Genomic DNA, 12,889 nt, shown 5'->3' with positions numbered 1-12,889 from the left:
ATATATATATATATATAAAAAAGGGAAAGAAGATGAGGACTCTTCAAGAATAAGACGGAACCGCGAGGTGGAGCCAAGCCCCTGCACCGGTGGCCCTTGTTCCCCAAGGCGGACAGAAGGACGGATGCTTCTTTCTCTTCACAAATACCTCATGGACGTCGTCTTTGGGAAAGCCGGAGGGGGCAGCTAGGGCAGGGCCTGTCCCTCGGCCAGGGCAGATAGAAGCAGGTGGGTGGGGCTGAGAGAGGGTGTCAGGGACAGGGGTGAAGAACCCCAAACTCCCCCCCCCAGATCAACTGAAAAAGCTTTAAAAAAAGAAAGACAGGAAAAAAGGGAGTAAGAAAGCAAAAAGAACAGATGAAGGAAAACTTAACAACTTTCCGGTGGTTTGATTCCTCCTTTGATTTCTTTTTCGGTTCTCTTTTGTCTGTCCTCTCTCCTCCTCTCATTCCTCTCTTCTCCCTCCTTCCTCTCTCCTCCCTCTCCCTTTGCTCTCCTCTCTCCTCTCATAATCTTGTTCTTTCTGTGTCTCTCCTCAAACCAAAGTGTTGCAGTGAAGGACACGAGCCATTGAAATCAGGGTGGGGCCTGACAGCCACACTGTGGCCCCCGCCCCTCGCTGGGCAGGAGCAGAGAGAGGGGAGAGCCCTGAGACCACAGGGCTTTGGCCTGGGCAGCTTCCACTTTCTGCCGGACACTCCAAGGAGAGGCAGATGGAGCCCCAGGCCTCAGCGTTCTCTTTTTTCCTTGTCTCCCTTCTCCCACCCGGGAAATGAAACTGTTGGGCTGGGCCACGGAGGCAGCAGAGACTCGGCCATTGCAGGGGCCTCCGGGTGCCTTGTCTGGGCAGTGGTGGAGTAGCCGCCCCTCCCACCCCTGGCACGATGGGGCCTGGCACCTTGTTGACCCATCCTCGCCGGAATGTAAGCATCTCCGCTGAATGACTCCCTGCCCTTACCCTACCTCTGAGTTTGTCCATGTTTATTTCCTGAAGAGAGAAGGGACTGGCAAGAGGGCTTGGGCCCCAGCCCAAGGGTGGAGAGGGGGCCAAGGGCTCCTGACCAAATAGGAAGGACATTTGAGCAGAGCAAAATGAAAGGAATTACAACCAAAAACCCCCTCCGAGAAGACAGGCAGCATGGAAGGCATGGTGGAGATGACTCAAACAAAAACTATGATTCTAGACCAAAAAGGAAAAAAAAAAAAAAGGAAAGAAAATCCAGGACTCACCACCACCCACTTCATCCTGCTTCCTCCCCATCAAGTCCCACCACCTGGGACCTCTCCCCACCCCAGTATGGGGTAGTGGGGCAAAGAGAAGAGGAGGAGCAGGGGGCAGGGATGGGGCAGATGCCCTGACGTTGGTGGAGGGACCCCTGTGCAGCCAGGGGTGCTGGGGACCCTCCCCATCCAACCCTCACACCTAGGAAAAGAAAAACAAGAAAAAAGAAAATTCCTGGGAGGGGGAAAAATAACCAAATCCCAAGCTTTAACTACAGCTGTGAAACCAAATATTGGGAAGGGGGTAGGAGGGAGGGAGGGGCAGGTGAGCCCCAGGTCTCCCCCCTGGGCCCCCCTCCCCCGAGGACTCGAGATAAGGCACCAAATACCTCATAGAACTTTAATGTTAAAAAAAGGAAACCAAATATCGTTGGCTGGGGGCCAGCCAGGGCAAGGGGCTGGGGGGCTGGAGGGAGCCAGGGTTGGGAAGATGATGGGGGAATTCATGCCCCCCACCCCCATCTGCCCCTTCCACTCTGGTCCCCCGTCTCGACTCCGGGAAACAAAACTATCTCATCGTTTTTATTTTGTGGTCTGTACAGAGCCTGTGTCCGTGTGTCTGTGTGTGAGCGAGAGAGTTGGAGGGCAGGGGAGCTTTATGTGGGGGATGGGGAGGGAAACCCCAGGCTAGGCTATGGGCTAGGTTAGATGGCCGAGGTTGGGAGCTGAGGGCCTGGGCTAGAAAGAGAGGAGAGATGAGTGGATTGGAGCAGTGGGGAGCCCTCTGAATTTCTCTTCTCCCCAACCTTGACCTCCTACTTAAGGGAGGGACAGAGACTGGGTCTACCCTAATGGTAGGCCTTTTCATTGTGCCAAAAAAAAAAAAAAAACTGATGCCAGTAACTAAACCACCTCTCTCTGTTCTCTTCTGGGGGGTGGGGTGGGTGTGTGTGTGTTGGGGTGGGTAGGGATGGGGAACCCAAGCCCCAGTAGGAGTTGGGGCTGAGATCAGGAGGAGGGGAAGGATATGAGTTTTCTACCCATCTCCCTGGAGAAGGCCATGATGGGCTCTCCAAGCCCTGGGGAGATTTGGCGAGGGACTAGCCAAGTCAGGGTGACCTCTTGACCTGACTAGTTTTTCTAACCCACCCGAATACCAGGGTGCCTCTCTCTTCCTCTAGCCCAGGGTAGGGGGACCTGAGTGAGAGAGAGAGTGAGACAGACAGCAAGATTGAGACACGCGGGCCCCCACTGGTCTCTGAGTGGGAAAGGCAAGTGCGAGAGATAAAGGCCTCCAAGAGAAAAAAGAAACAAACCAAAGATTTAACCATTTAAAAAAAAAAAAAAACCCACAGACAACTCCGCTACCTTTTTATACGTTGGAAAAAAAAAGTGAAAAAAATTTAAAAATAAAAATAAAAAAAAAATACACAAAAACTCCAAGCCGCAGGTCCTTCATGCGGTTTAAACTTTGACCTCAGCAGTCTCCAAAGCAAGACGACGATGACAAAGGCGGAAACAAAGAAAAAATAATGTATATTTTTAAGTATTTGTCCTTGAATTGTTAGCTCCTTGTTAAACAAACAAGAAAAGGAGAGAAAAATCCAGAGAGAAGTGTTGCTGGGATGGAGACGACTATTTACTATGTCTGTGACCCCTCCCTTTTGCCTCCCTCCCCTTCCTCTCTTTCCTGTCCTCTATCCTTGCTGCCCCTCTCCCAACCTGTCCCCCAAACCCAGGGGCTCAGTATTTATTTATTTATATAATTGCAGGGTGACTGGGGGCCTCTCTCGGCAACTCATAGAGGGCCTTTGGATCATGGTGGGGTGGGGAAAGAGCAAGGAGTCTTTGGGAAGAGCAGGGGCCTGAACTTTGATCAACTCCCTTCTGGCCTCTTGTCCCACTGCTGCCACCATCACCTTCCAAATCCAGGGCTGCACTAGGGCAAGGTGACCACCCTACCTCGTAAAGACCTGATTGGCGCAGCCCGTTCTGGTGTGGGTGTCTCCCGCCCAGAATGACCAGGTTGGAATGGGGGTGGGTGAAGTTGGAGGGGGTGGCAAGTATAAGGCAAGGGTGCCCAAGAACTGGCATCCAGAAATCAGCCCCAGAGTAGACCTGTCTTTCCTCCATCCTCACCAAGTTAGCCTCCCTTTCAGTTCCGTCTGACCCCTGTGTTGGTAGCCCCTTCCTTCCCTTCCCGTACCCCCTCCCTGTCTCTTCTCGTGGTAGCGGGTTAGCGTTTCAGTGTTCTTAACTCCAATCTGCTTGTTCATTGTACAATGTGCTTCTTTTAAGGCCCCATTTTTGTAACTTGAGTGTGTCATTCATCTGAACAACAAACATCAAAAAATAAAAAATTAAAAACTGTACAGAGAGAAATGATGCCTGCTCTCCCTTGGTCTCCTCTCTGTCCTGGGAAGAGTGGTGAAGACATCAGGGTGTGGGGTTGGAGATCTGTATGGTGGGGAGGGGAGGGCTTTACTTCTGTTCCAATAGTGAATGTTCACAGTCTGGGCAACAGAGTGAGAACTCTTCTCTAAAAAAGCCCGAAAACTCAACTGGGCATCATGGCGTATTCCTGTTGTCTAGTCCTAGCTACTTGGGAGACTGAGGTGGGAGGATCGCTTGAGCCCGGGATGTCGAGGCCGCAATGAACCGTGATCATGCCACTGCACTCCAGTATGGGTAACAGAGACCTTGTTTAAAAAATAATAATAATAAATAAATGTTTAAAAATAGTGAATGTTTGGAAGTAAAACCTGCACAAATGTTCTTGCCAAAGAACCGTCTTTGAATTCAGGATGAATTCCTATTTCCAAATTCAAATCTCAATTCTGCCATTCTATGACCTTCAATATGTGAGTTTCTGTGTCCTCACTGTAAATTAGGGACAATACCTACCTCACAAGGTTGTAGGATGATGGTCTAAGTAAAGTGCTTAGGACTGGGCTCCAGCACACTGTCTTCAATAAATGAGAGCTATGAGAAAGCCAGGAAACCAGCAAGTACCTCCCCATTTCCATTCCTCAGAGGACTAAAGAGACTCTTCAAAACCAGAGTTTCAATTAACACATTAAAAAGTTTCAACCTCACAAATAGTCAAATAAATTAACAGAAGAGTTACATGTCATTTTTTCACATCACCAAAAAAATGCAAAAAACAAAACAAAACGCTAGGTGCGGTAGCTCACGCCTGTAATCCCAACACTTTGGGAGGCTGAGGCAGGCGGATCACCTGAGGTCAGGAATTTGAGATCAGCCTGGCCAACACGGTGACACCCCGTCTCTACTAAAAATACAAAAATTAGCCAAGGCGTGGCAGCGGGCAGCTACTTGGGAGGCTGAGGCAGAAGAATCGCTTGAACCTGGGAAGTGGAGATTGCAGTGAGCAGAGACTGTGCCACTGCACTCCAGCCTGGATGACAGAGCGAGACTCCATCTCAAAAAAAAAAAAAAATTGAACAAAATTAACTGGGCATAATGGTGTACATCTGTGGTCCTAGCTACTTGGGAGGCTGAGGTGGCGCTCTTGAGCCCGGGAGGCCAAGGCTGCAGTGAGCTATGATAGTACCACTGCACTCCAGCCTGGGTGGTGAGAGAGCGAGACCCTATCTCAAACCAACCAACCAGAGTTGATTTTGAAGTTTTCTGGTGGTACAATGTACACACCAACCCCCTTCCTTTTTAGAGCAACATTAACTCTTACTCAAATTATTGTGCCCATCTGTCATTCGGCGGTAGCAACAGCTTCTGCAGGCCATCAGGCCATGGACTGATCCCTAAGACCTCACCACTGAAAGGTAGAAGTGGTATTAATGAAAACGCACTGTAAGACTGGGTGCGGTGGCTCACGCCTATACTCCCAGGATTTTGGGAGGCCCAGGCTGGCGAATCACTTGAGGCCAGGGGTTCAAGACTAGCCTGCCCAACATGGTAAAGCCCCATTTTGCTAAAAATACAAAAATTAGCCGGGCGTGGTGGTGCATGCCTGTAATCCCAGCTACTCGGGCAGCTGAGGCACAAGAATCACTTGAAGTTGGGAGGTAGAGGTTGCAGTGAGCCGAGATCATGCCACTACACTCTAGCCTGGGTGACAGAGTGAGACTCTATCTCAGGGGGGAAAAAAAGGGGGCTGTTGGGTTTCCTCAACACTGTTCCATCCTCTAATGTATGCTTGGCACACAGGTGCTGGGATCCTGCAAATTCGATAGTGAGGACTGTGGGAATCGAGGCACAGGAAAAGTATGAGTGAAAGATAGGTTTCATATGTAGTAAGACAAGTGTTAGCATTGCAGTGTTTTGGCAAGACTGAAAAAACGCAAAGCTCCTCAACTCTCCAAACAAGTCAGCAGGGATGAGGCATAAGAATAGTACATGGAGGAAGATCATTAGCTTCAGGCCCATCTTCAAGGTGGCACAGTCAGAACCACACAGAACCCAAGACCCCATCTCTACAAAATAAATTAGGCAGAAGTGGTGGTGCTCGCCTGTATGTAGTTCCAGCTACTTGGGAGGCTGAGGCAGAAGGATCACTTGAGCCCAGGAGGTTGAGGCTGCAGTGAGCCGTGATCATGCAACTGCATTCCAGCCTGGGTCACAAAGCGAGACTCTGAAAAATAGAAAAAAAAAAAAAACAACAAAAAAACCAGGCCAGGTGTTGTGCCTCATGCCTCTAATCCCAGCACTTTCGGAGGCCAAAATGGGATGATCCCTTGAGGCCAGGAGTTTGAGACCAGCCTGGCCAACATAGCAAGATCCCATTTCTAATAAAAAGATAAAAATAAAACCTAACACAGGAACAGAAAATCAAACATCACATGTTCTCACTCATAAGTGGGAGTTGAACAATGAGAACACATGGACACAGGGAGGTGAGCATCACACACTAGGGCCTGTCAGAGGGTAGGGGGGCTAGGGAGGGATAACATTAGGAGAAATACCTAATGTAGATGATGGGTGCAGCAAACTACCATGGCATGTGTATAACTATGTAACAAACCTGCACGTTTTGCACATGTATCCCAGAACCTAATTTAAAAAAAATCCTAGGATTTGGAACTATATGTATATAAACATTAAAATGTATGTTTATATGTCTATAAAAAGTGAAATAAAAATCATATATATATCAATGTTTACTGTATCTATCATATAATTTATATACATATAACAGGTAGGATACACATACACATAACCTACTATGTATTTTTTTGTATAAACAGAACCCTAATACATTAACTTTTCAAATGTTATTTATTTTACAAGATTATTAGAATTTGTTTTGTTTTAGGCCAGACGCGGTGGCTCATGCCTATAATCCCAGCACTTTGGGAGGCTGAGGCAGGTGGATCACCTGAGGTGGGGAGTTGGAAACCAGTCTGACCAACATGGTGAAAACCCACCTCTACTAAAAATACAAAAATTAGCCAGGTGTGGTGTCATGTGCCTGTAACCCGAGCCACTTGGGAGGCTGAGGCAGGAGAAACACTTGAACCTGGGAGATGGAGGTTGCAGTAAGCCAAGACCACACCATTGCACTCCAGCCTGCGCAGCAGAGCAGACTCCATCTCGAAAAAATAAATAAATAAAAGGAAAAAGTTCAACAGAAGGATTTGGAATAATCTCTGGGGAGAGGGGGTCTCAGAAGCAAGGCTAACACAGCAGCCTAGCATCCCTCCGGTCACATACTCCTATCTTGTCTCCACCACCCTCCCTGAAGTATGCAGAAGGCAACAGAATGGAGAGAAAAGCATATGGGTGATTAAACCAAATGAAATGAAATCAGGCTTAAATTCAAGCTCTGCCCTGCCTGGATTGAATCTGACCTTGGGCAAGTCATCTCAATGCTTTTGACTGGAGATTCCTTCCCTGCAAAATGTTCTCACCTAATCAGTGTGAATATTATTGTTATATAGTACTTGAGACTAACGAGATGTTCAAACATTGGCCAGCCATTCCAACAATCCATCTCTCACGATAAAAATCTGTCGGCTGAGCCAAAGTCCAACTCCAGGGGGATTCAAGTCACCACCCCTCATGAAGCTTCCTATGTCCAGACACATATTATTCAGAATCTCCTTTAATTCCACAGCCCCAGAGATCATGCCTACCTGCATTTGCTCTTGGGGATCAATGAGAAAATCAGATGGCCTTGGGAGACAAGGCCCATATCAGGCCAGGAGTCAGGGACAGGGGTGTTAGAATCTGGTTTCTCTGAAAGTTCCTGCCACCAGCACAAGCACCCTTGAGCTTTTCTACAGAGCCAGGGACCTCTAATGGCAAGAGAGCCATGCTACCTCCATCTAGCAGTAAAGTGAAGGCCCTGCTTGAGAGCCATGCCCACGAACACCAGGTCATTCTCTTCGGCCCAGCAAATGTTTACTGGGCTTGTACTATCCCTGCTACCTGCCAGGCCCACTTCTGGGTGCTGGTGACGCAGCTATGAGAGGTAAGACCCATGACTCCCAAATTCCACTCTATACACTGCTGGCAACTCAGTCTTTATTGATGGTTTCATTTTTGGGGTCACCAGTGCTAAGAGGTGGAAGGTGGGGGGGGCACCTTTTTGTGTGTCAAGGACCCCAGAGCACCCACCTCAGGAGAGAATAAATCCAATTTAGAACTTACAAGATGGTGGGGATGGGAAGAGGAAGGGACACAGTATGTACAGATGCTTAAGGGGATGCTGGAGGGCCTTCAGCAACAGGGCATGGAGGTGCTGAAGAGGAAGTCGGGCAGAGTCAGCCACTGATCTGGACCCCCTCGGCCTCAGCCAGAGGGTAGATCTCAATGGCTTCCACGAGGGGCAGCGCCTCCACAGCAGTCTCCATCACGGCCAGGCCAACGGCAGCCTCTGCCTCTGCCAGCTGCTGCCGCACAGCTGCCTGATGCTGCTGCTGATGGGTCTTGCGGTGCTTCCAGAGGTTGGAGAAGGAGCGGTAGCTCTTGCCACAGTCAGGGCAGGAGTAGGGTCGTTCGCCTGTGTGGATGCGGCGATGTTCTGCCAGGCGCATGGAGATGGCAAAGGCCTTGCCACACACTTCACAGGCAAAGGGCCGCTCACCTGTGTGCAGGCGCCGGTGGTCTTTCAGGTGGGTACTCTGACGGAATGCCTTGCCACAGTCTGGACATGGGTACGGCCGCTCACCTGTGTGGATGCGCCGGTGCACCTGCAGTGACGTCTCTGTGCTGAACAGCTTCTTGCACTCGCTGCACTCTAGACCCCGGCGGCGGGCAGGGGCTGCAGGGGATGCTGTAGCAGTGCCTCCAAGGGCTGCTGGAGAGGCAACTGGTACACGAGTGGCCCGTGGGGCTCGAGGGGCAGGGGGCTCCTTAGCCAGGACCTCTCCAGGCCCAGCAGCCGCATGGGCCGCCTCGTGTGCCTGCAGCCGAGCAGCTGAGCCCACTTTCTTGCCACAGGTGCCACACTCAAAGCGCCGTGGGGCCTGGGCAGCAGCGGCTGCACAGCGGTGCTCCCGGAGCCGCAGTGAGGAGGGGAAGGCAGCCCCACAGGATGGGCAGCGGTGGGGCTGGCGTCCGGCATGGACCACGAGCTGGTGCACCTCCAGCAGCCGGCGCAGCAAGAAGGAGCGGGGGCACTCACGACACTTGTAGGGGTATTCACCTGTGTGATGGTAGCGGTGCATGAGCAGGCGGTAAGGGCGGTGAAAACGCACCCCACATTCCTGGCAGCGGTAGGGGAAGTGCTGGGCATGCACCAAGCGGTGCTGCCTCAGTGTAGAGCTCTGTGTGAAAGCCTTGCCACAGTCCCCACACCGATAGGGCCGCTCTCCTGTGTGTGTGAGCCGGTGGCGGGCCAGGTTGGCAGGCGAGTTGAAGGGCTTGGAGCAGTCAGGGCAGGGGAAGGGCCGCTCCCCTGTGTGCGTGCGCAGGTGGTTACGCACATGAGACTTCTTCTTGAACATCTTGCCACAAATGCTGCATTTATGGCGCCGCTCCAGCCGGTGCACAAAACGTTGGTGCCGGGTCAGCTGCAAGGCCTTTCCAAATTCACGGCTGCACAGGAGGCAGCGGTAGGTGCCTGGGGCAGCGGGCCCTGCTGAAGTCTCCTCAGACACAGGGGGCTCTGGGGCCTCTGGCTCTCCAGTCTCTGCCGGGGCTGGCTCAGGGAAACCAATGACAGGTTCCTCTGGTGGGACTGGTGTTGTAGGCAGAGGGACACCCCCTACCCCATGAGTACGCCGGTGATAAAGGAACTTCGTAAGGTTGACAAAGGTCTTTCCACATGGACATGAATGCAGAGGATTCGGGGTGTGGGCTCGCCGGTGGGCCAGGAGGAGGGCCTCTGTGCCAAAGGCCAGGCCACAGTCTACACACAGGAAGTGTGACTCGCTGCTGTGGTCTCCAAGGTGCTGGTCCAGACTGGAAGGGCTGGGGAAGACACGACTGCACAGGGGGCACTTAAAGATGCCCTCCCGGTGACTCCGCAGGTGCTGCTGTAGCTGGTGGGGTGAGAGAAAGAGCTGGTCACAGGCTGAGCAGAAGAGCTCCTGTGTGGCTGCCCCGCCTGCTTCTCCACTGTTGTTCCTCCGGGCCCTGCGCCCCCGGCGATCCCGCCCAGTGGCTTCACCATTGCGCAGCTCATAACTGTGGTCAGAAGCTGGCGCGGCGTCAGGCTGAGACACAGGCACCTCTGCAGGTGACGAAGCCTGCACCTCCTGCTGCAGGGCAGGCTCCTGAGACTCGGGGACAGGAGCAGGGAAGTGAGTGGCCTGGTGCTCCAGGAAATCTGCTGGCAGCTGGAAGAGCTGGGAGCACTCAGAGCACTTGTAGAGGAGCAGCTCCACCTCGGTCACCACCTCAGTGGTGGTGGCAGCGGCAGATGGGACAGTAGCCCCTTCCCCACCCTCTTCTGCCTTTCGATATGAGTGCTCCACAGCCACTCGGGCCTGGCCCACAGGAGGCCCTAGAACAACTGGGGACCCCAGGACAACAGGGGCAGGAGCCTTGGTGGGTGTAGCCCGGAGGTGTGTCTGCCGGTGGTTCAGCCAGAGCTCCTGGCTGGCAAAGAGAGCCTTGCAATCCACACACTCGTAGTGGATGGTGCTGGAGCTCAGGGGTGGTGCCTTGGGTGGTGGCTCAGCTGGCACTGCCTCCTGGGGTGTCATCATCTTCAGGTGCAGCTCCTGGTGCTCCAGGAGCTGGCTGGGTGACATTAGCAGTTGACCGCACTCCAGGCACTGGTACTGGCTCTCCTGCACAAGGGTCTGATAGAGGCCCGTGCCTGAAGCTGTGTCTGTGGCAACAGTGACTCCAGGGTCAGCCACGCCCACCAGCTCAAAGTGCTGCTGGGGCACGTGGGAGTTTTGGTGCATGAGCACCTCTTCCAGGGATCCAAAGAGCTGGTTGCACTCAGAGCAGACATAGCGGTGCTCAATGTACAGGACTGTCTCCTCTGATTCCTCAGTCATGGCGGCAGCAAGGCCCTGGGCTGGAAGAGGGGACAGTGGGGACAAACCAGTTAGGTCACCGATTCCTCAGTTCTTCCCTTTATCACTCTCCACTCCCAATACCTTAGATCTACGCCCCCTCTAAGTTCTTCCTTCGATTTTTAAAATTCTGCTTCCCTCCTAATAATCCTTCCTCCCCTCAACATAACAAACACCAAACACAAAATCTCCCAGGCAGTCCCTTCCCCAGGAATTTACCCAGTCTCACCTCTATATCAACTTGCATCAAATTCCACCCACCAGATCCTTGTAGCCTGTTCAGTCCCCTCATCTCCCACACCTCACAGTGGGTCCCACAGTTAGGCCCAGCACATGGGAACCTCCACTCAGACCTCCTTCCACTGACTTCTTTTCTTACCAACTCACGTCACCCCATTCCTCTCCAAGGTACCCAACTGAAACCCCATATAGGCCTTCCCCACCTGTTTCTCCCAGCCACACCCCTCCCATGACCTCTGCTCCTTCTCCCAGGTTCTCAGACTTCTTTTTACACCCAGACCACTCAAACTGCCCAATGCCCCACCACTCCACTTTCAGCACTGTACACGGTGCCACCCCTCCCCTTCACACGCAACTCCCCTGCTACCCACCAACTCTTCCTCGGGTGCCTGGATTCCTCACGTCAAACTATATCCCTTCCCCCCAATCAGATTTTCTCACATTGGCCTAACCCATCTCCACACCCAGACTTTGCCCACCTTAACCACTTCATGATACCCAGCCCTGTTTCATTACTTAAACTCTTCTACAAATCAAGGCTCTCTCCCCTATCCAGAATACCCAGACCCATTTTCACAAAGGCCTACTCCTCCGTTTCAGACCTAGACCCTTCCACCACCCTAACTCCTGTCTCCAGGGTATCTTTCCACTCTTTACATTCATCACCTCTTCTTTGTACCAAGACCAAATAGACAATTCTAATCACCTCTGGGATACCCAGGTCCCCTCTTCCCATTGATTTAAACCCTTCCTATTAATACACAGCCACTCATTCAGGGACACCCATACCCTCACTTCATATCAACCTATGCCTCTCTTGCAAATAGACCTCCCTCTGCCCCGGCAAATCCATCTCAGGAATATCCAGATCCTCCTTCACATTATTAACCCAATCTTTTTTAATTTGCGAGAAGACCCAACCCACCCTAACTCATTCTAGGGATGCTCAGACCCTCCTCTTCGTAGCAACATAACTCCTTTGTGTAAAGATCCACACACACTCTTAACCCATTCCAGGGATATCCAGACCGTCTTTCACAACGGCTTAAGCTCCTTCTACACACACCCCTCCTGCTGCCCAAATCCCCTTTAGGGATACCCGGACCTCCTATTCTCATACAGAACCTCCATCACCACCCTACTCCAGCAGACAGACCCCTCTTCCTCACACTCAAGCCCCTCTACTTTGGGGGTACTCGGACCCCCAACGTCTTAGCAACCTCTCAGTTTCATTCCAGGAATTCCCAGGCACTCGTCACTTTAGCACACAGATCTCTCCCACCCTACTTCCTCGCCTTCCAATAACCAAATCCCATCTTCACCTTGGCCTAATTACCTGTACTTAAAAAAGACTACCTTTCCCGGCTCATTCCAGGGACACCCAAACATCCTTTTAAAATACACATAACCCTTCTTTGTACAAAGACCCCTCTCCACGTATTCCAAGGGTACCCAACCTCCTGACACATGGTTTAAGGTCTCTTCACATTATTTTAACCCCATCCGTTACAACTGGACCCCTCCTTAGCTCTAAACCGCTCCCTTGGGGATATCGATTTCCTAATATCTTTTCACACCAAAACCCCTCTCACCGCCCCAATTCTTTCCAGGAAGAACTAGATATTTTCCCCCTCCATTAACTTAATTATCTTTCTCACACCCTAAGCCCCTCACTGGGCACCCAAGTGCCTCTAACTGGCCCAGCCCCTTCGTCCTGGACTTGCCACACCACCAAGTCCTTTACCCCAAACCCTGGGGAGGGAGCGGCGGAGCCCTTCTGGGACAGCTCTGAGGCCTCCCCTTCCCGCCCAGGTGCCCCGCCAAAGCCCCAGCCCAAGCCCCGCCCCTCCTCACTCAGCCTCGCACGCGACTCCAGGCCCCTCGTCCTGGACTTGCCACACCACCAAGTCCTTTACCCCAAACCCTGGGGAGGGAGCGGCGGAGCCCTTCTGGGACAGCTCTGAGGCCTCCCCTTC

The 12,889-nt window shown here is 52.0% G+C and overlaps 1 protein-coding gene and 1 pseudogene across 6 annotated transcripts in view; one reads left to right on the top strand and one right to left on the bottom strand.

The window, feature by feature from the left end:
- The first annotated feature begins 6 nt into the window (after window positions 1-6).
- Window positions 7-1,204, top strand: LOC105507857 (annotated as a pseudogene). Its single transcript, XR_001001166.1, has one exon. The product of XR_001001166.1 is annotated as an uncharacterized LOC105507857 (transcript).
- Window positions 1,205-7,693: 6,489 nt separating this feature from the next.
- ZNF574 (zinc finger protein 574) overlaps window positions 7,694-12,889 on the bottom strand; it is a 13,506-nt gene continuing 8,310 nt past the window's right edge. For 3 of the 5 annotated variants that reach the window (XM_011936560.1, XM_011936563.1, XM_011936562.1), the window contains one exon: window positions 7,694-10,675. In XM_011936560.1, coding sequence (XP_011791950.1) covers window positions 7,965-10,675 — 2,711 coding nt within the window. In that variant the 3' untranslated portion in view covers window positions 7,694-7,964. Of the gene's footprint in view, window positions 10,676-12,657; window positions 12,727-12,767; window positions 12,783-12,889 lie in introns of those variants that run through there. The other 2 variants (XM_011936564.1, XM_011936565.1) reach the window with 2 other exon arrangements.

This window comes from Colobus angolensis, unplaced genomic scaffold, assembly GCF_000951035.1.
Source record: "Colobus angolensis palliatus isolate OR3802 unplaced genomic scaffold, Cang.pa_1.0 Scaffold154, whole genome shotgun sequence".
In the NCBI taxonomy this organism is placed as follows: domain Eukaryota; kingdom Metazoa; phylum Chordata; class Mammalia; order Primates; family Cercopithecidae; genus Colobus; species Colobus angolensis.
Note: the sequence above shows the minus strand (reverse complement) of the source record. Positions and strands in the feature narration are given on the sequence as shown.